Source organism: Leptonychotes weddellii, chromosome 1 (assembly GCF_054177405.1).
Source record: "Leptonychotes weddellii isolate Sample4059 chromosome 1, ASM5417740v2, whole genome shotgun sequence".
In the NCBI taxonomy this organism is placed as follows: domain Eukaryota; kingdom Metazoa; phylum Chordata; class Mammalia; order Carnivora; family Phocidae; genus Leptonychotes; species Leptonychotes weddellii.
The window spans coordinates 60,436,471-60,463,362 of NC_138369.1; the positions used below are offsets into that span (position 1 = coordinate 60,436,471).

The 26,892-nt window shown below is 53.6% G+C and overlaps 1 protein-coding gene across 1 annotated transcript in view; it reads right to left on the bottom strand.

The window, feature by feature from the left end:
• Positions 1-5,807: 5,807 nt before the first annotated feature.
• The window catches only part of CCDC13 (coiled-coil domain containing 13), a 53,026-nt gene continuing 31,941 nt past the window's right edge, over positions 5,808-26,892 (bottom strand). The window contains exons 9-15 of the mRNA XM_081824695.1: positions 24,842-25,048; positions 22,623-22,762; positions 22,030-22,113; positions 19,677-19,799; positions 11,075-11,229; positions 8,140-8,254; positions 5,808-7,589 (exon numbers count right to left, since the gene is read on the bottom strand). Of these exons, the coding sequence (XP_081680821.1) occupies positions 7,388-7,589; positions 8,140-8,254; positions 11,075-11,229; positions 19,677-19,799; positions 22,030-22,113; positions 22,623-22,762; positions 24,842-25,048 (1,026 nt within the window). The 3' untranslated portion in view covers positions 5,808-7,387. The remainder of the gene's footprint in view (positions 7,590-8,139; positions 8,255-11,074; positions 11,230-19,676; positions 19,800-22,029; positions 22,114-22,622; positions 22,763-24,841; positions 25,049-26,892) is intronic.

Here is a 26,892-nt window from a genome sequence, read left to right on the forward strand (position 1 = left end):
GCCCCCCCCCAGTACCCTTTTCTCGGATTCCCACACCCCTCCAGAGCTGCCTTTACTTCTCTGAGATCTCCTGGCCTCCCCTGTCCCCAGCATTAAGCTTCCTTACCTCTCATTCAGCCTCCAGCCTCTCACTGATTCCCATTGCCCCAACCAGCCCCTGAGCCCCAGCCTGCCACTTCCCTGGTCCCTGCCTTGTGTCCGTGGCCACACCGCCCACTCTCTCAGTGCTTGTGTATTCAGGCCCTAGATGCTGGCTAGAGGCAGAGCTATTTGAAGAGGTGCCCTGGGGTAGTGGGTGTGGGGCCAGGCAGGGCCAGACAGCCCCAGGGATGGTGCTGGCCTCTGTCCAAGGTGCTGACCGGTATCAGGCTCAGGGTTAGCCTAGCCACCCCCCTCTTCCAGGGCCTAGTTCATCCCCAGGAGTCCTGCTGGGCCACCCCCTCCTATGCTCCAGCCTGGCCTTGGGCTTTCCCAAGGGTGCCACAGTTAACAGACCCAGGGCCAAATTAAAGGGAGGAACATGCTAGGCACTTTCTTGGGCTGGGCTGGGCCAAGAGGTGGCTGGCATGGCCCTGTCTCCCACCCCTGATTCTCCCCCAAATCTCCTTTACCAGCAATGCAACCAGCTCTCCCGGGCCCCCACAGTCAGCATTCTCCCCACTACATAGACAGAGGGGTCATGGCCCAGAGAGGGGCAGGGATCTCTCAAGGTCACACAGTGAGCCTGGGACAGGATTGTGTGTTCCCAGTGAGCCCTCTGGAATCTCGGTTAAGAGCATTGCTGCCCCTGCCCATACCAGGGGGCTTCCCAGACTGACCTCTGCACTGTTGGCCTGAGGGCTGAGGCTCCTCCTCATCGGCCAGGTTGGGGGAGGGAGGCCTGGAGGATCGGGTTAATGGAGCAGGAGTTTGAAACCGGAGCACGGTGAAGAGCCCACAAAATAGCTTTGTCAGCTGCCTCCCACTTGCCACTTTCCAATTTTAGCTCCCCATGGCCGGTGCTGGGTGTCCCCAGTGAGGCCTCCGTGAGCAGGTCCGGGGCTGGCCCCTGGCCTGGGACCTCTTCCAATAGACCCCCGGACCTGGGCCCCCATTGGATACAGCGGTGCCCCCTGCCCCCTGGTCCTGCCTGCGTCAGGTACACCTGAGGTAAAGACTGCTTTAGGGCCTGAAGTCTGGGATGAGGGTCTTGGGGTGGGCTCCGTAGGTCTCAAGGACCCCAGAGTGGCTGAATCCCCTGCTGGCACTGACCTTGAGGAGGCTGTGAGGGACCCTGGCACACTGCCCACCTCGGGGCTCCGGGTTCCTGCGTCCAACTGTGCGTCCGTCCGACCAGCTAGGCTCTGGAGCCACAGTGGGGTGTGTCCAGCCCTGGGGTCCCCACCCCCTCAAGGCTATGAGCGGTGAGTGGTGACAGCAGGAGGAGGGTGGAGGAGGGCAGGGAGGAGGTGGCCTTCCTAGAGCGGAGCGGAGCTGAGCAGAGTGGAGCGGAGCCGAGTGCTGCAGAGCTGCTGGCCACAGGGAGCTGCAGGGAGGACCGTGGGGGAGGGGGGGCAGGGGTTGGGGAAGGGGTGGCTAGGCTCCAACAGGGACCACCTGGGCCTCACTTCAGCTTGCCTCTCCTGGTCTGTAGAGCCTGTGCCTCCCTCTCACTGCTGGCCAGGACTCCCCTCTTCCAGGAAGCCTTCCAGGCAGCCCTCACTGACCTCCTGTGAGCCCTGCCACCACTGCATGCACACACATGCACACTTCATGCTCAGCTCCATACTCTAGCCCGCACCTTTACATGTGAACTCCTAAAGGCTGTCCCAGGGCAGATCCATCTAGTCCCCTGCCTGGGTTCATTTCATTATGCCAAGAGGCCTATAGCTGGCCAGGCATTAGTGCCTGGGGGAGGACTGGCTTGACTAGTAGGATTGACATGTGGCAGAGGGGGTCCCATACCCCAGCCCTGTCCCATAGGCAGTTGCCCAGGTGGAGGAGTGCCAGCAGGGTCACTGGGCAAGGCTTAACTAGGCTCCTGAAGTGGCTGGCATCTCTTGAGTGTCCCTAACCAACCGGGAGCCCTCTGGGGGCAGGGGACATGGCCCTCACTCGTGCAAGGGGCAGCCAAGGCCTCAGCCCAGCCTTCCCAGTGGGGAAGGGTATCCTAAAGAACCTGCCAAGAGGACAGGAACTCCCTTTAGGAGGAGGACCTCAGCGTCTAGGGGAGCTGCCATCTCTGTCGGGGCCAGTTCATGCATATGCAGTGAGCAGGATCCGGAGTCTGGGGGGGTTGAAGGAGCTGTGTGACTGTAACAAGTCACAGGACAGGTCCTGGAGCTCCTGCTGATCCCTTGACTCCAGCCACGGGCTCAGCGGAGGATGGGGAAGGAAGGGGCTGTGCCCTGTGTCCCTCCCCCATCCTCTAGCAGGGGAACATCCAGAGCCTGACCAAGGTCTGAGAAGGGGAGGGAGAGTCTCCTACCCTCCCACGATGCCCTTAGGCAATGAGCTGCCTCCCAAGCAGACACATTGGCCCAGAGGAAGAAGCAAGGAGACCCCAGCATACATGCCACACAGAACGACACGGAGACCTTCATCACTGGTGCCCGGCCCCGAGAAGTGTACACGAAGATCACTGCACACTATAGGGGCTGGGTGAGGGCTGCCGTTGGGATCGTGGGCACCAGAGTTGGCCAGCGTCAGGGATGGATGCCTGAGCCAGACTGCAGGGGTTAGGGAGGGCTTCCTGGACAGGGGTGGGGGTGAGGGTACACCTGAGCAGAGTCCTAAGGTAGAGTCAATGGTTGTTAGAAGGGTAGTAAGCTAATCACAGTAGCCGGGCACAGTTCTAAGGCTTTACATGGACTCTTTAATGTCACCACAGCCCCTAGGGAAGGTGTTACCATTTTCCCCAGTTGATAGAAAAGGATACTGACGCACAGGAGGTCAGCCCCGTAAGCTTCTGGAGCTGATCACCCTGCAGGGGCAAGAACCCCACACATCCAATCCACCCTGGGTGCGGGCTGAGACCAGCCTGGGCCGGCCACTGAGTTGGTGCCCCCATGAGGCTCAAAGAGAATGGCTCAGAGAAGCAGATGGGGGGTGGATCCGCTTCTCGGAGCCTCAGATCCTCATTTGCAAATGGGCCTGCTCTGACCTTATTGGGCTTTTGGGGGGATTCCATGACTCACTCCATGAAGGGCGTGGCTCACTGAATTGCCCAGAAAGAGAGCCACAGATGCCTCGCTCCAGAAGCCCAGAGAGGCAAGGCTCACACAGCAGGAGCTGTGCACCAGGTGACCCCACGCAGCAGGGTCTGCAGGGAGCCCGGCATTTGGGGATGGCAGGCTCGATAGAGGGCTAGGGAGGCCTCCTGGACCTGGCGCTGGACAGTCCAAAGCCAGCTCCACCCTGTATGAGGGTGGTGGCAAGGGAGGGTGCCTGGCATGACCAGCCCACAAAACAAGAGCAGGAAGCTGATGGAGCTTAGACCAGCACAAGGGCCTGGGGTCAGCTTCCCGAAGGCCGCCAGGGCTACTGGGAGAGATGCTATGGGCAGGGGGTCAATTCTCTCAAGTCTCAGCATCATTTCTCATTTCTTGGTGTGTTGTTGCTCAAAGTAAAAACACATAGTATCCCGTGTGTCTGTAACTGTGTTTTGTGTCAGCTGTATGTAGGGTGTGTGTTTTGCGTTGTATGTTGTTTATGGCATGTGCTTGTTGTGTATGTGCATTGCTGCATGCACTGTGTGTGCACGTGTGTGTATATATGTGATGTGTGTACTGTGTTCGTGGGTATATGCAAGGCTCAGGGGCTGTAGGCAGTGCCTGTGGAGAGGGGCTGGGGTGGCCGTGGGCTCACTGGCAGTGGAGAGGGAGAGGCGAGGCCACTGCATATGGGGGCTCAGAGGAGGACCCCCGCTGCAGGCCATCCTGCCCTGAGCTCCTGAAAGCAGGGAGGGGCCCCGTGGCAACGGAACGTATTTGGGGCTCGAATCAGCCTGAACCAGGCTGTGACCTTGTCCAGCTCAGCGGTGGTGCCAGAGAGGCCTTCGTGGGGATGGTGTCCAAGCCACACCCACAGCTCTGTCAGGTCTCACCTGTCAGGGCGGGAACCTGAGCACCCAGGCCTGCGGCACCTGCCGGGCGTGCAGCCAGGGAGAGCCCTCACGTGAGGCCTCTCCCCGGCCCAGCCTTTTAACTTGTCCTTGCCCCTCCGCTCTCCAAGGACCTCTGTCCTCCTCCTACCACTTTGGCTCTGGGCAGGGACCTCAGTGTTCTCATCTGTGAAAGGCAAGTCCAGCCCACCGGCCGCCCACCTGCCTGAGGGCTGGGGAGTTCCTCCTCAGGGTCCCAGGGACAGGTGGTGCTGCTCGGGAGGGGCCACGGGCACTAAGCTGGACAGACCAGGCTGCCCCCCTCCCCGCCTGGCCCACTTGCATTAGATCCTCAGGGCCTCAGTCCTTGGCCCCTTTGACAACCCCTTCCTTCCTTAAAAAGTTCTGCTCCCCGGCTCCACCAGCCACCCCCCACCCCTCAGGGAAATATGAACAGCTCCCTCCCATCCAGATCTGGGCGATGAGCCTGGAAGCCTCAGCACAGAAGCTGAGAGGCTCGGAGGGGCTGCATTCTGTCTCTGCATCCCATACCCTCCTGCTCCATCATGGCCCTACTGCCCAGGCCTCTCTGACCTGACCAGGAGCTCCCTGAAAAGAGCAAGTCAGATTCACGTCCGGGCCCCTCACAGGCCCAAAGAGCCTGGAATGCCGGTGACATTCCCTGCCCGACGGCTGGCCGGCTGAGCGGATGGTGGCCTGTAAGTCTGTCTGCCAGCTGGCAGGGGCCTTCCTAGAACGCACCCGACCCCGTCGTGCCTGGGGCCGGGGGGCTGCTCCACAAGGTGCTCGCTGAGCTAACAGGGCTAATGCTGAGGGCTAACATTTATTGAGTGCTTCCTGTGGGCCAGCGCTGCTCTAGCACTTGATACTTTTTCACACAGTGACTCCCGCAGAGGGATGCTGATGGGGGATGGAGCAGCCTTGGTCTCACTAAGCTGGGGCGCTGATGGCAGGTGCTCGCAGACGTGACAGGGACCCCTGGCACACAGCTCCACAGCAAAGCTCTCAAGGCTGCTCGTAGAATCTGTAAGTTGAGACAGTTGTCTTTATGCCCACAGTTGGCCTAAGCAAGGATTGAGCGCCCAGTTGACCTCTGCAAGATGCCAGTTAATCAGCTGACCCCCAAATGAGCAAACAAGATTTACTATGCCTGACTTCCCACTCTCTCTCGTGTAAATCCTGTTTTATCTTTGTGGAATGAAACCAATCTATTGATACATGCCCCTTGTACAGAAGTAAAAGGCAACCTCATAATGAGCTAAATGTCTTTGAGCTATTCTCTGACACATATAACAGCCGCCCCTGAAGGAGGTTTCTATTCTTGTCCCCATGTTACAGATGAGGACATGGAGGCTCAGGGAGGTTAAGCAACTCGCCCAAGGCCACACAGCTGATGAATGGGGAAAGAGATGTGCCCCTGGCACCCCCACCTATTCAGACCTTGTGACTTGAGGCCCTTTCCTTTCTCAGACACAGCCCTGAGCCAGGAAGGCAGCCAAACCACCCTCGAGTGGTTAGGGTGTGGGTTATGCCACCCTGCACTTCCCTGAGGAGATCCCTGCCTCTCTGCCCATCCCTGAGGAAGGATAGCTGGTCCTCTGCCTGCTTATCCCTCCCAGGGACTCCATGAGGGCTGGAGCCTGTCCCCGCCCACACTCAGATCCCCTGTGGGGCTCCCCCACGCCTACAGGGGAAGGTACGGACTACTCGGTCTGGTGCCACGACTCTGCGTGGGGCCCACTCCTCACCGTCACACGCTGTCCCCTCCCAGCACGGGGCCTCTCAGTCCCTCTGGCCAGCTCCTTTCACAAGGAATCAGAGAAAAACTCTTACCTTCCCGGGACCCTTAGGACCCTCTCAGCATCGCTGCTTCGTCCTGATGGCCTTCACTACACCTCACCAAGGGACCTCTAGACGTGTGTCACTCCAGGCAGGGTCAGGGGCGTCCTGGCTGCGGGGGGCCAGCGCAGAGTACCTCCACAGCCCCCACCCCTGAGGCAGGGCCCGAGCAGACAGGTCCCAGGAGCCCCAGGTGGCTTCCCTCCAGAAGGTCTCCGCACGGCACGCGCGCCCGCACCTGCGAGTCACTCTGCTAGTGACCGGTCTGCGTGGGTGGGAGTGTGAGCACATGCCCGTGTGGAGGGCCTGTGAGTGCGCAGCCGGCCCTGTCTGGGGGTGCGTGTATGCCCCGTACAGCTGCGTGCTCCCGAGTCTAAGTATTTCTGTGCACCTGTGGCTTTGTGGGGGCCTGGGGGGTCTGGTTGGTATGTGTAGCTGTGGGTGACTTTCCTTAGGGCCCCCCTTTCCCAGAGCTGTGAGTGCGGGGAGGCGGGGGTGACGCTGTGACAGTTACAGAGGGACGTGGGGGGCTCATCCCTCTGCGGCCGTGAGGGAGGAGCACCACGCCTTGGCCCGGACTCACTGCCTCAGACCCTCCTGCCCAAACCTCCTGCCCAGCCCCCCACCCCAAACAGGCACCCACTAGCTGCAGCCTTGTGGAAGCAAATGGAAGGGACTCCCGGAGCAGCTGGTTGGGGGTGGGCACCCCCACCCTGGCGAATCGCTCAACTGAGAGGACCCTGCTTTTGTAGTCAGGCGGCCCAGGGTTAAATGTTAGCCCAGCTTCTTTCCATAAGCCTCAGTTTCTTCATCTGCAAAAGAGGGTGCCAAATCCCTGGGTTACTAGAGGACTAGGCGGGGTCAGGTTTCCATGGTAGATGCTCACTCACTGGGACCTGTGGCGGTCGTGAAAATAATATTATTATAAGTCCGAGGGTCTGCGGCTAAGGAAAAGCCCTGAAGAGAGGGCTTGACAAAGTGGCTGGGAGCACATGCCCCCAAGTCTGCGAAAGTTGGGGGGTGGCCACAGAGGGAGCCATGGAGGGGGGAGCTGGGGGAAGGTGGGGGTAATGCCCTGATGAGGCAGGTGGGTGGGGCTGCGGGAGGCTCATCCTGGGCCGATGGAGGCCTGTGGGCCTGCAGGGCCTCCCAGCTAGGCCCGAGGCCAAGTGGGGCGAGAGCACCTGACCCAGGGGCTGCATCTGTCTGTCCACAGCCGGCTTATCGTCCCAGAGCTCTCGCTGGTGCTGAGCAGGTCGCCGGGCCTCCTCCCCTGCCATTGCCCGGCCTGTCCAGGGTTGCCTCCAGGGCTCCGCCAAGGCTTCTCCTTTGCCCTCCTGGTCTGAGGTGTTGGCTCTGCTCACCCTTGGGGAACCTCTTCCGGGAGAAGGGGCTGAGCTGGTTGCCCAGGTTGGCTTCTGGGAGCAGGAGCAGTCCTCTCTGGGCCTAAGGCTGCCCCGTCCCACCAGGCTGACACCGGGCCACCATCCTAGTAGTGTCTGCCTTCTGCTGCCGCAGGGCCTGCAGAAAGACCCCTTTCACCTGGCCCAGGGTCTCGTGGTACATTCGGAAATCCTCCTCCTTTCCACGCAGGGCACTGCCCAGGGCAGCCTTCAGCATCTCGTTTTCCTCCACCTGGATGGCCAGCCTGGGCCACATGAAGAAAGGGCTCAGTGCGGCCCACGCGAGCATGCGTGTGTACAGGGGTGCTGGGAACGGGGCTGCCAGCGAGGCTGCTCTTGAGGCTCGGGGTTCTCTCTGACCCATCCCCTCCTCCCACGGACCCTGGGGGAATACCATGTGGGATTCCTCTCTGGGCCCACCCACAGCCCTGGGCCTGGCACCCAGTAGCACCCCCAAATGTTGGCTGCCTCAAGGATAAGTACTAATCTATAGGGGTCCCTCCATCCTTCCTTGAACATCACTGCCTTTGACTCTGAAAGTTTAACTGAGTGAGAAAAGTGGCTTCAGCAACCCAGGCTTAGTCCAACTCTCGGAACTCGGAGGCCATCGGAGATGCGGCTGGGTCTCTCTGCCCTCTGGCGCCAAGCTGCTGAATTGCAGGCCTAGACCCCAGGACCCAGCAGGCAGCCCTCTGAGCAAACAGAAGTCAAACTGGGAGGGACAAGATGCTTCTGCCCATCAGAGTACCTCCGCGCGGACAATGCCACCCTCCGGAAGATGGGGCAGGAGAGCACCTGGTGGTCAGCTCCTCCATCTGTGATTCCATGGGCACATTGGAGAGCTGGGTGAAGGATGGGTCCTTCCTTTCACTGCTGTTCGGGTTGTGCCTGGTGCTGGAAGTGGGCAGACCTGTGGGGCGGTAGCAGCCACTTTCTGTGATGAGGCCATGGCCCCGTGTCAGTGCTCTCCTTCTCCCCTCTCCACCCCACTGCCTAGTTCCTGCTTTTCCGCTTGCTGAAACATTATACTTCCTTCAAGATGGAAGACAAGGCATAGCATACCAAGTTGTCAAACCACTATGTTGTACCCCGGAAACTAACACTGTGTGTCAACTATACTTCAATCAAAAAAAAAATTTTTTTTTTTTAAGATGCAGGACAAGGGCTGCCTCCCTCCCGGATGCCGGCTCTGCATTCCCCTGGACTCACACTTCAGTCTCTGCTACAGCCCTGATTGTGCTTGCTTTGTACCAAGGTGGTTCCCCTCTTTACTGTCTCCATCTTCGCAATTCACAATGAGTCTAGATCAGAACCGCCTCTGATGCCCTCATACCACTGAGTCCCCCTTGCCTCCAAAGCCTACCCTGACCAGCAGCTCCCTACATACATACAGGGAGTCCAGGGGGGCCAGGGCCAGAGGCCACAGAATACTCAGAAAAAGAAATCAAAGGCAACTGGTGGGAATTTGGGCGCAATCCAGCGTCAGAAAACCTGTGCTGAAAAGGCCCTCAGAGGGGGCGTGGTTCTCGGGAATGGTGTGGCCCAGGGAAAAATCACCTGGCATCAGTAGACTTGGCTTTCACCCCCTGCTGTGTGGCCTCAGGTAAACCATCAACCTCTCTGAGCTGGTTTTCTCATCTGTAAAATGAGGATAATAGTTCTTGCCTCTAGAGCTCTCTGAGGCCTGGGTGAATTCACATTTTTACCTCAAGGCTCTGTGTGATCGGACCACCTCCTTAGTATTCTGTCACTGCTCTGACCTTGCCTCATACTCCCCTCCCCTCACCATGGGCCAGCCTCACTTGCTATTCCTTGCTGTTCCTTCAAGCCTCCCACCAAGCTCTCACCGCAGTGCCTTTGCACTTGCTCCTCCCTCGAGTATCGGTATGCCTCACTCCCTGCCCCTCCCACTGTCCCTGTGCAGATGTCAACTCCTCAGGGGGCTCTTCCCTGGCCTCCTGGAAACCAGCTGCTCTCTCAGCACCTCCTATCCCCTCCTCGGCAGCGAGCCCCAGCACCTGCCTCCATCTGACTTAGCATGTCTTTTACTGGTTTTTTGGTAATTACCCATCTTCCCCACTGGAGTGGAACTGCCGTGGAGGGACCAAATTCCAGACTCAGGTCTCCTCATTCTACAGATGGGGGTGCTCCACTCCCTGAAGCAGTGGTGCTCTGCCCACGTCATAGGCCAGCAGGTGGCAAAGGCCACATGGACACACTTTTTCTCAGGCCGCTGCTCTTTGCTGTCTAGGCGGAACCAAAATGGTTTTTCCCGCCGTGGCCGAGCACCCCCTGGTTGGGTTACTCAGGTCATAAGCCCAAGGCCTAGAGACACCACATTCTTAGGGAACCTATTCTTGAGGGCCCAGCAGGGCTAAGTTATAGGGACCTTCCTCAGCCTGGATTCTCAGCAGCAACTGGAAGGGCCCTTGAGGTCTGGGCCCTGCTGGTGGGAGAAGAGAAAAGGGCACAACTCCTGCTTTGTGCCTCATTCCAGGCACATCCTTTTGAAATGTTCTGATCTCATCTGGGCTGGGGACAAAGGTCTGAGTGTCCTCACTAGGGGAGAGGGTGGGGGATATACTGGGATGTTGAGAGGCAGGGCAGTAGGGGGAACACCTCCACTCCAGAGCCTGTAGGGGGTTGGGATGGGGACGTCAGAGGGAGGCAGGTCCTAGCCCCTCCATACTAAAGATTCTTCCTTCCTTCGCTTCTGGCTCTGGCATCCCATGCCCCCAGCTGGCCCCAGCCACACAAGATGCTGATGCTGCTGGTCCAGGGACCACACCTGAAGAATCTCTGTGTTAGGGGATGCCTGGGTGGCTCATTCGGTTAAGTGTCTGCCTTCAGCTCAGGTCATGATCCCGGAGTCCCGGGATCGAGTCCCACATTGAGCCCCATATCGGGCTTCTGGCTCAGCGGGGAGTCTGCTTCTCCCTCCCCCTCTGTCCCTCACCCTGCTCTTGTGCTCTCCCTCACTCAAATAAATAAATAAAATCTTTTTTAAAAAAAGAATCACTGTGTTAGAGAATAGATCTTTTAGTTTAGGACAGCAAGATCTCCGTCTGCAGCTAGGTGTGGTCATGTGACTAGGATCTGCTCAGGAGATGAAGGCAGAAGTGACAGAGCAACCTTAGGATCATGCCCTTAAAAGGTGAGGAACAGGTTGTCACCTCCCCTCCTACCTTTCCTGCTGCTGGTGGGGAAGCTAAAGCAGCCATCTTAGACCGTGGCGGCCACATGTTGAGCACGGTGGAACACAAGACAGAGAAGCCCGGTCCCCAAGACTACAGAGAAGCCACTTCATCCCTGCTCAACTGCTGTCGGAAGCAGAGAGGGATTCTTCTCCTGGTCAGCCACTGCCATCCTGGCCTCCTCAGCAGGCCAACTTTACCCCAGGACCAACTCTAAACAAAGTCAGCTCGGGACAGAGGGTTAAGGGTTGGGGTGGGGGTGGTAACTGAGGCTATTTAGCAGAGGCACTGCCACCTCATATAAGGGTTCAGGTGTCTGGGTCAGGGCCACGTGCAAGCCCTTTGGGGCTCCTGGTTCTGACTAGGAGGCCCAGGAAAGAGGACCCCCAGCAGCATGGGCAGGCAGAGCTCCACCCTGATGTAGGCCTCTGCTTCCCACCTTCTTCTCGAAGGGACTGAAGTGGTGCCGCTGACAGGCTCCTCCAGTAGCAGCAAGGCCACCCCCCTGCCACTGGGGCCCCTGGTCCAGCCCCTACCTGTTTTGCTCCTGGGGGCTGCTCTCTGACTGACTGACGTCCTCCCAGGCTCCAGGCGCATCTTCTCCAGATGCTGCTCCAGCACCACGCTGCGTTGCCGCTCCTCCTGCAGCTTCTTCTCTGATTCCAGAAGCTTGCTGTTGCTCTCCTCCACCCTGATGATTAGACAGGAGGGGCTGCCATACCCCAGGGCAGGCAGGGGCAGCCCCCACCCCAGCGGCTCTGGCTCTCAGAGAGGCAGGCGCATCTTACACTGGTGGTGGTGTGACTTGTTCTTTGTTTTTACTGCGGGGACATAGGAACATGTGTTTGAAAGTCATATAGTTCTCTCCAAGGCTTAAAATGGAAAGTTTGCCAGCCACTCACACGCCTCCCCAGTCCCATTTCCGGCTCTCCAGAAGCAATCATTTAGAACACTTTTAGCTGTTTCTTTGAATATTTACTGCCGTATTTCTACAGATGTCCATACTGCTATTTTTTAAGGCTTAAATATAATCTTTCGACTTCCTGTCATGCAACACGAGAATGTAGCTTTAGTTTAACCCTCTTCCCTTACCAAACAGAATCACCCCTCCACCTCCTAATGTAGTTACATATCATTTTTCAGCTGAATTAATAGTAGGGGGTGTATTAGTTTTCTATTGCTGCTGTAACAAATTAGCACAAACTTAGCAGCTTAAAACAACACATATTTATTATCTCACAGTTCTGGAAGTCAGAAGCCCAGCAGGCTCTGTTGGTTTGTCTGCTCCAGGTTCCAAAAGCCAAAATCAAGGTGTTGGCTGACCTGGGCTCTTACCTGGAGGTTCTGGGAGAGAATCCACTTCCAGGCTCACTCAGGTTATTGAAAGAATTCAGTCCCAATGGAAGGACTGAGGTCCCTGTTTCCCGCTGGCCTCTGGCTGGGTGATTTTCATCTTTTAGAGGCCACTTGGCCCGCTCCATCTTCAAGGCCAACCAGACACCCTTAGCATGCTTTGAATCTATCTGACTTCCTCTGAAGCATTTCTCTGGCTGACCCTAGCTGGAGAAATTTCTCTGCTTTTAAGAGCTCAAGCGATTAAAGTGGGCCCACCTGGTAATCCAGGATAATCTTCCTATTTTAGGGCCCATAACTATAATTACATCTGCAAAGCCCCTTTTGCCATATATCATAAAGTATTCACAGGCACAACAGCAGAGAGCAAAGGGCATGGGGGACAAAATCCTGTCTACCACAGGGAGTTACATTAGAACAATTATCCAGACATGGAGCGTGGTAATGATCAAATTTTCTTTCTTATTTATTTATTTTTTTGCTTTTCTCGGATTTAGTGATTGCTTTCTGTTTATTATTATTTATTGTTATTACTTATTATTATTTTCTATATGCCCATCATGAATTCATGGGACTTGAAGACATTGCCATTCGGCCATTTCACAGGAAGGATTTGTTTAATCTCACTAGAGCTGGGGAAGTATGGCCTTCCAGACTTCTGTGATACAAAAGGCTCAGCTAGAAGGCCAGGACTCCCCGAAATTTAACCTAAGCAAAGGGTTGCATACACACAGGCAAATCAGAGTGGAGGTCTGGAAATTTATAGTGTTGGAGGAAGTGGTCTTCCACTTCGGTGCAGAGTCAAGACGGAGCAGAATGGTGACAATTTTGAACAGCATACAATTACTAACACAAAGCTGTATACTAACACAGTTATAGAGCTACTAACATGACTTGTTCAAGCATGTTCCTTGAAACTTTATTTGCAAAAGCAAAAAAAAAAAATCTACAGGTCCATCAATAGAAGAAATACAGAGTAAGTGGTAAATATAATACCATGGAATGTGATAGAACATGACAGGGTTCAACACAGTGGCTGACGGCCTCATGTCCACAGGTAGCTATTTCAGTTGAAATTAATGAAAATGAAATAAAATTAAAAATAAGTTCTTCAGTCACATCAGCCACATTTCAAGTGATCCAAGCCACATGTGGCTAATGGCCACTGCATTGGACAGCAGAGCTCTAGAACACCTCCTTCATCACAGAAAGTTCTGCTGGACAGCACTGCTCTGGCAATGAGAAAGAATGAGGTAGGGCTACATGTATAAACACAGATCTCCAAATCATGGGATTGGAGAAGAAAAACAAATGTCACAAGAATGCATACAATATGATGCCATTTATGTAAATAAAGGACAAATACATCATAGTGGATTAACACAATAAAAACACTCCTTAACCATAAAAAGAATTTGGACTGACCTGAAGAGGATGTCTGAGATATATTACTGAGTGAACTAAATAGCAAAAGATTATGCATAATATATGATCTAATTAAAAATTTTATAACAGATTAAAAATTTAAAAACAAATAGATAACCAGTGCTAATGAAACTCAGCCAATGAGCTGACAACAGGGATGTGCAGCAGCTACTGACCAGTCAGCTGGGGTGAGGGGCTTTCATTTTTCTGTCGTGTATTTCAGCAATGTTTGCATTTTGTTGAGGTGTGTATTCTGTTTGTGCTAGGGGAAATAAGAAACTAACGGCAAACACCATATCAATGCTAAAGCACTTTATGAATTCCGACAAAATTTAGGAACAACCAAACTTTTGGTTTCTCCTCCCAAATGTGCCTTCCTCATCTTGATAAATGTCACCACCACCCATGTAGATGCCTGGTCTAAATACCCAGGCAGGATTCTTGCCTTCTGTCTCTTCCCTGCTGCTTTCAGCTTCCAATTTATCAGCAGGCCCTATGGCTTTTCCTCGAAACACATACCAGAGCCAACTCCTTCTCACTCCTTCACCTGGAGTGTGGCCTGGTCTGGAGCTGCTCCTCCGCGGGCCTCCACAGCTTCACTTTCTACTCAAGACTTCCCATTGGGATTCTGATTATTCTCTTTTGACCAGTCTTCATTCTCACAGATTTTTTTCTTCTTCGATCATTAACTGGGCTAATTCGGCTCAATGCTTGTTTGTCATGGTTTTGGGGGTGACTCTAACAGCTCTCTCAAACCATGTGCCTCAACCTCCTGACAGACCACATTTTTTTTTTTTGACTTTGCCTTTTCACTTTGTAATTGATTTTTATCATATTTCAAGAGTCTGACCAAACTGACCCAATGGCAGTGTAAAGTGAATAATATTAAGTAAGGCAAGTCATTAGTGAATATTTTCATGTAAAAATTTTGCTTTTGTAAGGACTCTAAGTGTGGGGATACTGATAAAGAATACTCAGATAAGGAGGTCCCCCTACCCAGGTATTAATTTAATATAAATGATACAAGACCTTTATGAAAGACAAACAGACATGATATTATACTACATATATAATACTCTATACATAATTCATAAAGAGCTCTTTATGGATGTAAAGAAAAAATATAAATGACTCCCTAAAAAATGTGCAACACTTTGAATAGATATTTAACAGAAAAGAACATGTAAAAGGCTATAAACATGTGAAAAATATACTCATCCCCACTTTTGGTTATAGCAAAGTAGATAAAAACAACTGAGATAATAGTGTTCCTTTATTAGTTTGGCAAACATGTTATGCATTGATAAAACTTTGTGGAGGTGAGGGCATGGGGAAATGGTAGGTAGTTCACATTATTAATGGGAATGCAAATGGATTCATGTTAAAAGGGAAGTTTACCATTATTTGTGAACATTTAAATGTACACATTCTTTGATCCAGTGATTCCACATTTAGAAACTTACAGTGATATACTCTCATAAAAACGTAAAGATGTGTTTAGTGTGAGTCCATCTTGTAATAAAAATGTAGGTGCATATATGTGCACATATGTATATTCACGTATACACATATATTTGCAGATGCATTTTTGGATGTGCAAGGAAAACATTTTAGAAGTTCTGACAGTTCTTTTCTATGAGGAATGGGGAACTGCAGGTTGGAAAAGGAGGCTTTTCACAATAAGTAAGTATACATTTGTAATAGAAAAACTAATAAAACCTTCAATCGCACAGAGCAGGAGTTTCGATGCCAATGTGAGGGCAGAAGCTGTAAACCTGGACTCCTATTAAGCAGCAAGCTGCAAGGAAGCTCTCTGCATGATTCTGGAAGCCTCAAGAGTGCCCTGTTTGCAATAAAAGACTGAGACATCCGTAAGCCAGGGAAGTGGTAAGGAAACCTGTAGTCAACCAAGGCCTTAAGTGTGGGAGGGGGGAAGCACCAATCATGAGAAAATTGAAACACAAGCCCAGCACTCATGTGCTCAGGAAACCCTAATCCAATAAATTAGCATAAAGTACTGGGAGGGGAAGAATGAAGCGGGGGAAATCGGAGGGGTAGACAAACCATGAGAGACGATGGACTCTGAAAAACAAACTGAGGGTTCTAGAGGGGAGGGGGGTGGGAGGATGGGTTAGCCTGGTGGTGGGTATTGAGGAGGGCACATCCTGCATGGAGCACTGGGTGTTATGCACAAACAATGAATCATGGAACACTTCATCTAAAACTAATGATGTAATGTATGGGGATTAACATAAGAATAAAAAAAAAATAAATTAGCATAAAGTACCAATGAGAGACCACTGAAACCCCCAAAGCTCCACAGAGACAAAAGCAGAACCATTCCATAGGAACACTTTCATAACCTGAGAACTCCCACAGAAAAAAGACAAAAAGCCAACAACACTGAAGACAAGCTCACAGAAATAACACAGAAGTACAAACCACATAGAGAAATTATTCACCGTGAGGGGGAGTCAACAGATATTACTTAGGATCCTAACTAATGAAGATGATAGAGCAACTCTAAAGGGATGAAGTAAGTTTAAAATTATTACAAGGAGAAAAGCAAGAAGTCTTCATGAAGAACACTTCTTTTTTACACAAAAAAGAACTGCTAGAAATGAAAAAAATACAGTTATTAAAATAGGTTTCGTGGCAGATGAAGTGCAACTGAAGAGATTTAGGGAGCAGATTTGAAGATTTGAAGAAACCACGCAGTTATCAGCCCAAAATATCACGAAGGTTTGAGAGCTGCGGAGGAAAGAAGAAGGTCTAACAGAGGCTGACTAGGCATTTCAGATGGAAAGAACAGAAACAATGGGGAGAGGCAACATATGGAGAGATGTCCTTGGCAATATATAAATTGAAGTCCTCGGAATGAAAAAGCACATCAATTACTAGGTAGGAGAAATACAATGAAATAAAGTACCTAGACCCATCACAGTGAGACTTCAAAATACCAAAGACAAAAGGAATATCTGAAAAAACATCTAGAGAGAAAGGACATAACTATGAAGGAACAACAACCAAACTGATAGCAGGTTTCTTTTTGGCGACAATGGATGCTCAAAGACAATGAGCTATCATAGCATCCCAGTGCTTAGAGAAAGTACCTGACCATCTAGAATTCTACACCAAATGCAATTCTCCTTCAAGAGAAAGGCAAAATAAAGATTCCAGAGTAAACACCATCCACATGGTCTCGCTGAACTAAAGGATGCACTTCACTAAGAAGGAAGCTGAACCCAGAAGGGAGATTGAAATGCAAGAAGCAAGAGTGAGGGAAGACATTTTTAAGTATGTTGGCCAAAGTAAATGAACACTGACTAATTTTTTAAAAGATGAATTTGGAGGGTTAATTTCAGAGGGTTTAGAAAGAAGAATGCAATATTAGAGAAATAGTAGAAACCAGTAACATGAAAGACACAAGTAGGGGAATCAGAGTTAAACATTGTAAATATATTGGGGCACCTGGCTGGAGAAGCATGTGACTCTTGATCTCGGGTTCATGAGATTTTTATTATCAAAGGGATAATAAAGAAATCTACAGACTTCAGACTTGCTGAATTCTATGTTAAAAGTTACAGGTAACCACTAAAAGGATAGAGATAGAATGTATAACTTCCAAGCTTGCATGTAAGAGAGGGAGATAAAACCTGACCTAGCCAATAGAAAAGATAAAACCTGACCTAGCCAACAGAGAAAAAGGAGCAGAAAAATCATGGCAAATAGAAAATATTAATTGAGATGATCAAAATATTTCCAAATATTACAAAAAATGGATTAAACTCTCCTCCTCAAACACCAAGTCTCAGATTGAATTTCAAAACAAAGCCAAGGGGTGCCTGGGTGGCTCGGTCGGTTAAGGCTTGGTCATTCAAGTGTCTGACTTGGTTTCAGCTCAGGTCATGACCTCAGAGTTGTGGGATTGAGCCCTGCATCCAGCCCAGGTTGGGCTCCAAGCTCAGGGGGAGTCTGCTTGGGATTCTCTCTCTCCTTCCCCCTCTGCCCCTCCCCCTTCTCTCATGCATGAGTTCTCTCTCTCTCAAATAAATAAATGAAATCTTTAAAAAAAAATAAAAAATAAAAATAAAGCCAATTATACGCTTTTCAAAAAGAGACATGTTTAGTGACCTCTGTCATGGAAGACTAAGTGAACTAGCCCCTCCTATTGTAAACAACTAGAAAAGTGAATAAAATATAAGAAATAAGAAACAGCAATGTTCTCAGACACTGGATAACAGGACAAGAGGCACAGATCCTTGGACACAGGCCTTGAGAGAAGGGAAACAAGGACGAACTCTACTGTTGTTTTTAGTCTGACTGCACCAGGTGAGGGGGTGAGGGGACCCCACGCAGAGCACAGTGGTCTCACTGGGATAAGGACACAGGACCAGGGACTTGCAGGGCCCTGAGGCCGCTGGAAGGGGTAGGGCAGAGTATGAGAGGGGGAAGCTCTGCCTCCCTGATGCGAGACTGGAACAGACCCCCCAGAAAAAGAAGGGAGTAGATACTGGGGATCTCTGAGAAGGGCAGGTCTCTACTTTGGGGTGAGAAATCCCAACAGGTTTGGGGGCATCCGAATGCTTTCCTTGTGTGAGCACTGTGGGACAGCAATGCCCCAGAGCAGAAAAGGCCGTGTGTCTTAGCTAATGGGCCTGGGACAGCCTCTGAGAGCTAGCTCCCCCGCACCCTAAAATGACACAGAACAGCAGAGTGAACCCAAAAATGTCAAGCTAAGAGAAAAGCACACACGCGTGATTCATAGTGAGTGCCTTGCTTGCCTCACATGAATTCCAGCTCTGCATGGGGAGGCCCTGGAAGAGGAAATAGCACGTGCAGAGAGAGGCCAGTAAAGGAGAACCCAGGCAGCTCTGCCGAGCTTCCAGAGGAACCCGGCCATGTGAGTGATGCAGGCGTTCTGTGGAATCGAATCCCCAAGGTAACCCACGGAACCTCGAGAAAGAATAAACCATCGTGTTTGAAGCCACGAAGCGTGGAATGGTCTGTTACACAGCAATGCATAACGGAGTCACCTTGGTTCACGAAACCCCCCAAAACTCAGGGCCACTCGAGGGAAATGGGAGTACGTTTCTTCCATTTGGTAGACTAGAGGCTTGTACTATCCACTACATTTTAGTTGCAGAAAAAGAATTAATGTTACTTTTCTCTTATCTCTGAGTATGTCTGAAATTCATATCCTCTTCATGGATTACATGAAAAGGGAAAAAACACTGAAAGCTGGTCACTTCTCACTGCTTAGGTATTGACCACTTCCCAGCACCCCTCACTCCTTCTTTGGTAATGGTACTCTGTTTTTCCCTTTGGCAAGCTGCCCCTCCTCCATTCTATGAGCACCTGCAGGTACTTCCAGTCAAGGTGCCTGGCCTATGTCCAGGGATGGATCTGTGAGCAACCCAGGTCAGCTAGACCTTCTCTCCCAGAACGTGCTGGCACACGAAGCGGAAGCCATTGGGCCAGCGACCCAGGAGAGACCGCCAAGGGTTCCTGCTACCGTGTCCAGCCCCCAAGATTCCCAGACTTCCTTGGGCTCCTCTCCTGCCCCGCCCCTTGAAGTCGGCCAGCACCTACCAAAATCTGCTTTTCCCTTAACTTAGCCAGGATTGGTTTCTACTGCCTGTCACCAAAGAGCCCTGGCTGCATGCCCTGGTAGGGCAGGAACTCAGTGGTGTCCTTTATATTTTTCAGTGTGGAGGTCACATGGTCGGGCCATGCGTTGGCCTGAGTACCTGCAATTCTTGCCAAAAGGGCCACTTGAGCGAGGAGCACTGATTTATCTGAATGGAAGTCTGTCAACAGCCCCTTGGAGAAAACTATGGCTCCTGGCCCACTGCCTTGGGCCACATGCTTCCCTCCCCCTCCCCAAAGAAGTCTCAGCTGCCATCTCTGAGCAACTCTCTTGCCCTTTGTAATTCTGATGTCCTTCTAGCCTTTGTCTTCCCACCAACTCCCCCAGTGCCCTGAGGAAGGTGCCGTGTTCATCAGAGATTTTAATTATTTGTGGACTGATGTGACTGCTTTAACTACTCCAGAGAGCCTCTCCCCGAGACTCCCACCTCATGTCCGCATGGATGCAACAGTCCCATTGAATATATGTAGGACAGGGCAAACCACAAGTGTGACAATAGGGCCCCAAGGCTGTGGGACACCTAGGTGAGCACCTGAGTGGTGACTGGAAATACCCTAGACCGACACCGTGGGAGCCGAACTCTCCAGGAAGGCGGACCCAGTCATGGACGAGACCGGGTCCCTGCCCAAGAACAATGCCCTTGAGCCAGGCTCTCATACCCCCAGCCCACACAGGCCCATAAGAGCATGTCCCTGGGTGCCATGTGTTACCGTTTCTGCAGGACAGTGACAAACTCGGTAAGCCGGTCACGCTCCACTTCAGCGGCCTGCCAGAGGGCCTTGAACTCTGCCACCTGTGCCTGCCAGCCTTTCTGTTCGGGGGAGTCTGAGAACCTGTGGACCAGGGTGGGGCAGAGGTCAGGGGTCAGAGGTCATTTGAGGGGTTATCAGGAGACATACACTTACTTGTGATGGTGGGAAGGATTAGGAGAACATTCAGGGTGCCTCAGAGGCAGCCTCAGAGCAGGAAGCCAACCCAGTCCTTCCTAGCCCTGCTGGTCCTCCTCCTCTGTCTTCTTCTCAGCCCACCATTCCTGTGCCTGCTGAAGTCTCCAGACCTCACTCAGCTGGCTGCACAGCCAGACCCCACCCAGGCTAGAGCTGCGTCAGTACCTCTGTCCATCCAGTCCCTGTAGGGGCCTGGAATTGGGCTGGCTGCTCTGGAATTTGGCCCTTGAGGGCCTAGGGTGCCCCGGGTACCTGTGGGGCCAAGGGACTGGCCACCTTGCCCATTTTTAGGTGGGCCCAGCCTCTGTCTTCCTGTCAGCCTACCCCAGCCTCCTTCATCTCCTGGCTTGGCCCCACGCCCAGCCCACCTTCCTGGACACTTGGCTTTGTGACTTGGTCAGTCTTCTTCAGTGCTGATCTAGCCGGTTCCCGCTTTCCTCCTTATCACTGGGTCTGCCTACTAGCCCCTTAGCTGCTGGCTGGAGCCCAGACAGAAGGGGAACTCTGCCCCCCAACAAAACCCCCCAGAGCCCAGGTGTGAGTCCCAAGCTGCTCTCTGCTTTGCCCCCACCTTTCCCCCTGAGACCCTGGGGGCCCTGGGTTTGCTTTCCTAGCATCACAGGACACACGGAGAGCTGGGCTGGGGCGTGTGAGACCAGAGGCTAACTTGGTCTGGGGTCTGGGCCTGGGTCCTCCCTCTGAACATGGAGGGGGTTGGCTGAGATGGGTGTCAGGAATGCAGACCCCTCTCTGTTCTGACACCTAAATACACTTTAAGGCCTTGCTGCTCAAAGTATAGTCTCTGAGTCAGTGGCTGCGGATCCAGACCTGCTGAATCAGAGCCTGCGTGCTCTGGCAAAGCTCTGGTCAACTCACCTCCACGATTTGCTCATTGGGTGGGGGGAGGGAGAAGAGGGGGAGCCGCAGAAGAAAGGGGCTCTCCCCTCCCAGACACCCCGCCAGCCCCACAGAGCCCCTCTCTGGGGTGGCTCCCGCCGGTGCTATCACTGAGGGAAGAGGTCGGTATGCTCTGTGGGGGCAGGGCCCACGGGTGGTTGGCTTCAGTAAGTACTTGTGTAGTGTGCGGGACAGAAGCTTGGGAACCAGCAGTCTGGACAGCTGAGGAGCACATCTGGTCCTGCTTCCCTGTGGAGTGCACAGGTCACAGACCCACGGGCCTGGAAGGGATCTTGAGGACCATCGTGGCCCTCTTCTTGCTCCCACTACTGTGACTCAAACCTCAGAGAGACAGAGCCTGTCCATTCTCCCTGGGGCGCCAGGAGGCCTCCCACTTTTGGAAGCGTGGCGTGCTCCCTTGTGGCTCGGAGCAGCCCACTCTCCCCCAAACGCCCTTGTGACCCCAGGCTGATGGGTGAGGCAGCTGCAGGGCTGGCCTTGGCCCACAGTCCCTGTGCTGCCAAATGTCAGGCCAGAAGTATCTTAGGCCCTCCTCAGGAAGCAGCATCCCAGAGAGGATCAATGCCTGGAGCCATACAGCAAGTCAAACATGGACTCGGGCCACTCAGAGGCCTGGCCTGGAACCTGAGCTGACCTGCCTGAGGGGTGGGGATGGGGGCTGACAGCAGGAGCATGGCTCCAGTGGACAGTGGGCAGGGCTCAGGACAGGGCTCAGAGACAGGACAAAGCCACCATTTGTCTGTGAGCTGGCAGGAGGAACAAAAGGCCCATTTAAGCCCTAGGCTTGATTCTAACAACAAAGAGGGGGCCAGAGAGCTGAGGGGATATCAGTGACTTAAAGTGGGAACCCATACGACATGAAATTCTCCCCCTAGAGACTGATTCTCAGTGGGGAAGAGAAGACAAGGAAAGGAGCTGGGCTCCAGGCCCTGGAAGGTTCCTTGTGTTAACTCTGTGGTAGCAGGAAGGGACATTAGACTGCAAGCCAGAGGCCAAGACTCTGGTTCAGTAGCCACTTCCTCTATTAACTTGGATAAGGCACTGGGCCTCCCTGATCCTCTATGTCCTTTATGCAAACTTGGAAGAGTCCCTGGATTTGGCCTGGCCTCAGTTTCCTCTCCTTTTAATGGGATGGCAGTACTGGCTGAGCATTCAGGTTGGGAAGGACTGTGAGGGCCCTGAGGTCCTGGGTTCATACCTGGGTGAGGCCCCATGAGGACTGGGCAGAGAAGGCCACGTGAGAGCAGATTCCACCAGCGTGTGGCCCAGGCTGGTCACGGAGCTGTGTGAAGGCAGAAGGGGCACATCACCACAGGAAGGCAGGCTGGGCCAGGCCTGGGAGGAGAGCAGGGGCCAGCAGGGATCTGGGGAGCCCGAGGAGGTGGCCAGTGCTGGCCCTCGTAGCAAACCTGGCCAGGCAGTCCTGCAGATTTTCTGCCCTTCTTTCTAGAACTCTTGCTGGCTCAAAACGAGATAGAACCAGGAGACATAAGAGCCTCAAGCAATCCAAGACAGGGCTGTTTGAGAATCCTAGAAACAGGTGCGTTTCAAGGCCAGCTCAGAGAGGATATTACAGGGAGCTCCAACCAGATGTCTTGCAGAAATAATATTTGGGCCTAACTGGCTCCTCCATGCAGATGCAGGGCTAATGGAATATGAGAAGCCCACATTTGGGAAGGACAACGCCACAGTCATCTTAAAATTGCACCCGTGGCTTCTGAGCAGAGGCAGCCTTTCTTCTGAATAATTAATATTCACTTTCCAACCACTCTATCCCCTTTTTTTTCTTACCGAGAAGATCCAAGCCTGCCAACGTGATCGCCTGCTGAGGCTGGGGGCTTGGGCTGGCCAGGGTCCTCCAGGAACTTGGTGTAGGCGGGGTTGACCTCAGTCCCACCGGACCCCTTGCCCACTTCTTTATTCTGAAGATACTGCAGGGAACAGACGTGGGTTCGATTCTCAGCACTTTGGCTCAGAGGCCTGGAGAAGGCAGGAGGGGGCCTTGGCTGGAGTTCGGGGCTTTTAGGGGACATGAAAGAGGCTTCTTTTCAGGAGTGAAAAGCGAGGCCTGCTTGGTGAAGGCACTCCTTGCATGATAATGACATCTAATAATGCCTCTCTTCAGAAAGGGAGCTACATGGCACGGTGGTGACTGGGCCAGGAAGCTGTTCTACACTCAGGTCCCGAAGGGAAGTGCATGGCCTTTGATTCGGGCCAGATCAGAGACTGATGTCTTTGAGTGGACCCACCTCTCGGGGCAGCCACCCCCACGCAGGGTGAATGCCAGGTGTGACTTGAGGCCAGCTGCCTTTGTCAGCTGGAGACACGTGGACTTAGTAGACACCCGGAGCCATAGAGGTTGCCAGGGCCTCAGCAAGGGCCAGCGGTCTAGCAGGGAGGCTGGGCTTACCAGGCCCCCTTCCCTCCTCACACCTCCTTCTTCCGGATAGCTGGAGAGGCCGGATTGAAGAAGGAGCCCCGGAGGACCCCCACCAGGGGGTCAGGCCACCAGGGGTGGACAGTTGGTGTGAGCCCCAGACAACCTGGCATGTCCCCCATCCTGAGATGCATGCCTCAACTGTCTGCTGGGTAATGCTTGGCCCCCAGTCGGCTGATGATCTCCGAGGTAAGAAGCGCTTCCCTTTTGTGTGCCTGGAGCCAGGACAGTGGTGAGGTGAAAATACTGGAATGTTCCCGTGTGCTTCTTCAGATTTCACTTCCCAGTGGCAAGCAGGGCAAGGACTACAAGGCAATGTCCCCACTCACAGCCACACACACCCTGTCCCCAAGCCTTTGTCATAACCCTGCGCTCCCCCTCAGCCTCGGGGACTTCAGCATTTTCCACCACAGCCACTGGGGTCTCAGGGGATGGACGGCTCGGAGACACACCACCAACCCCAGCCAACACCAGCCTGAGGCTGGAGCTGAGGGGCTCCTGGGCTCCCATGCTTCTGACAGGACCACGGATCCCTGGGAATAAAGGGCAGGGCTGCTCTGTGACATGCCTTAGGTGATACCAGTCACCCTGGCTATGAGGCTTCTCTGTCACTGGGACAGAGTCCCAGTCCCAAGTCCCCTCCCCTCTGAGCACCCGCACCACAGGAAGGAGCCACAGAGAGCCCATGGGGCCTGACTCCCGGCAGCCTGGGCTGTGCTGGTTAAGGCATCTGTCAAGGTCCAGCTCTTCAGGGGCTCCCTCATTAGGTGAGCATTTATGAGCATCTACACTGGCCTCTCAGTCCTGTGCCAGGGCGTGAGGCACCAAGGTACACGCCGCCTCAAGAGGAGAGGAGGACTTGGGGGGGGGCAGGAAAACGATCACCCAGGGTGACAAAAGTTTGTCTTGGGGATGCACAGGGAGTTAGGAGAGTGCCCAGGAGGGGCAAGGAACACAGCTGGGGCCCCTGGCCAGGCAGGGGCGGTGGGGGAGGAAAGGGAAGGCACGTGCTTCAGGCATGTGCACAGCTGCAGTGGGGAGAAAGCAGGGCTGTGAGGAGCTTAATGGTGGCCATGTGGCCAGAGTGTGGGGGAAAGGGAGGGGTGAAGAGGAGATACAGGCGGGGTGGCAGCAAGAGCTCGTCACGTGGGGCCTTGCAAGCTGGCTGGAGAGCAGCTTCCTTTGGGCCATCCCACTGCCTGGAATGTGAACGTGGAGCCTGGCACTGTAGCCGCCATCTTGGATCGTTAGGATGAGGGCCACGGCTGGGGACAGTGAGGCAGAGCTGGAAGGAGCCTGGACCCTTGAGGATTGAGTGAGGCCAAGGGTGACTGGGAGCCACAGACAGGTTTTGTGCAGAGACGGGAGATAATCAGGAAAGAGAGGAAAGGTATGTGAGAATTCGTGGGAAGCCAGATGGAAGCAGGGGAGCAGAATGGAGCCAGGGAGGACGCAGTGTGGCCTGAGTGAAGGTAGGTGGAAAGCAATGGAAGTTGCTGAGCTTTGTCTGGACGGTAGATGGACTTGCCAGGGCTTGGAAATGGATGTCAGGCCAGGCCAGCACCCTACTCACCTGCATATTGAGTTGGCCAATCTCCAACTCCAGCTGCTGTACCTTGGCCTCCCGCTCAGCCACCATGGCCCGCAGCTGGGTGATGAGGCTGATGCTCTGCTGAGCCTCACTGTTGACCTGCTGGTCCAGATGGTGCTGCGACGCCCGGGTCTTCTCCTCCTGCAGACTCAGGCTGCCCAGAATCTCCTGGAGCTGCTTCAGCTGGTCCTGTGGGGCCAAGCAGGAGGGCAGACGACAGACAAGTTTAGCCATGAACCCTGGGCAAGGCAGGACAGGGAAGACTGCCTTCCTCACGCACTCCTTGCTGCTGCAGGAAACTAACAGTGGGACCCTACCTGTTTCTTTGAGAAGCAGGAGGATAACTTTCCTTGCCTGCCCTTGCGGGGCTCACCAGGCAGGTGGGGACCCTGCCATTTTCCTGTCCTCAACTTCCTTCTCTGAGATTGGGCCAAGAAGGACATTGAGGGGGCTCTTGGGACAACAGCAGCTCAGATGGTGGGCCCTCTGCCAGTGGAGTGGGGGAGATATTCGGGGAAAAAGAAACCCTATCCCTCTGCTGGGAGATAGCCTTGAAGGCAGTCCCTGGACCCCCTGCCAGGGATTCCCTCAGCACCTGACTGAGGCCCCCTCCCCTGCAGATGCCCCCAGGAGACTAGTGGGCTGGAGGCTTCACCCGAGGGCCAACAGGAAGGACAGGTCAGTGATTGGGAATGCAGAGGGAACTGAGGCCCGGAGAGCCCAAGGGCACAGTGCTGGTGGATGGCCGGGCTGGGGCTTGTCTGCAGCTTTCATCATGCCATCTGCGACCAGTGAGGACATGCAGCTCCACACCTTATTTAAAAACTAGGAGCTGGAACGCCTGGGTGGCTCAGTTGGTTAAACGTCTGCCTTTGGCTCAGATCATGATCCCGGGGTCCTGGGATCGAGCCCCGCATCGGGCTCCCTGCTCAGCAGGAAGCCTGCTTCTCCCACTCCCACTCCCTCTGCTTGTGTTCCTGCTCTCGTTATCTCTCTCTCTCTGTCAAATAAATAAATAAAATCTTTAAAAAATAGTTAAAAAAAATAAAAACTGGGAGCTGAGGCTCAGCAAGGGGGTGCCAAAGGCCTAGGGTCACCCAGGGAGGTGTGAGCAGAGGCGGGTCTTCTGTGTTCCGCTTACCAACCCGTGCCCCCCAGCCAAGCCAGGCAGGGCCACCCCAGGGGCCTGGGGCACAATTTGGGATTCAAAACCCTGGGGCACTGCAGGTTCTAGAGAGAAAAGGCCAGGCTAGGTTCAGGAAAGCATTGTGGCCTTGATAATCAAGGCAGGCCTTACGGTCAGAGCAACCTGGTTTGAACTCAGTTGTACGGTCTTGGACGACTTAGCTAACTAACTGGACTCTTAGTTTCCCCATGTGTGAAATGGGATTAGAACAGATGACCCTAGGGGTTGTCTTGGCGACCAACCATTATGAACCACATGCACCCCAAGTGCCCGGGAGGGGCTGTATACTGTCACATGGACAAGAATTTGTACTGGCGGGGCGCCTGGGTGGCTCAGTTGGTTGAGCGACTGCCTTCGGCTCAGGTCGTGGTCCTGGGGTCCTGGGATCGGGCCCCGCGTCGGGCTCCCTGCTCGGCGGGAGGCCTGCTTCTCCCTCTCCCACTCCCCCTGCTTGTGTTCCCTCTCTCGCTGTGTCTCTCTCTGTCAAATAAATAAATAAAATCTTTAAAAAAAAAAAAGAATTTGTACTGGCCCCTCAGTTTTTCCATCAAGGAAAAATGACCCAGGGTGTACTCCCATCTCCTTCCCCTGCACCCACTTCCTCCTCCTCTGGGGTCCACAGGCCCAGCGGCTGGTGCCAGGCTCTAACACGTCACAGCCAGCAGCAACACCCCACAACACGACGTGTATGCGTGCTCGGGCAGCCTCTGAGCTGCTCCTGTCCCTGGGGCGTGGCTTTGCAGCTGACGCCCGTGTGAGGCCATGAGCTTCTGGATGATGCTGGTGGCCTCTGGGGTAAGTGAGGGCTCACTCTGGCTGGGGCTGGGTCATGGGCTTCCGGGCAGGG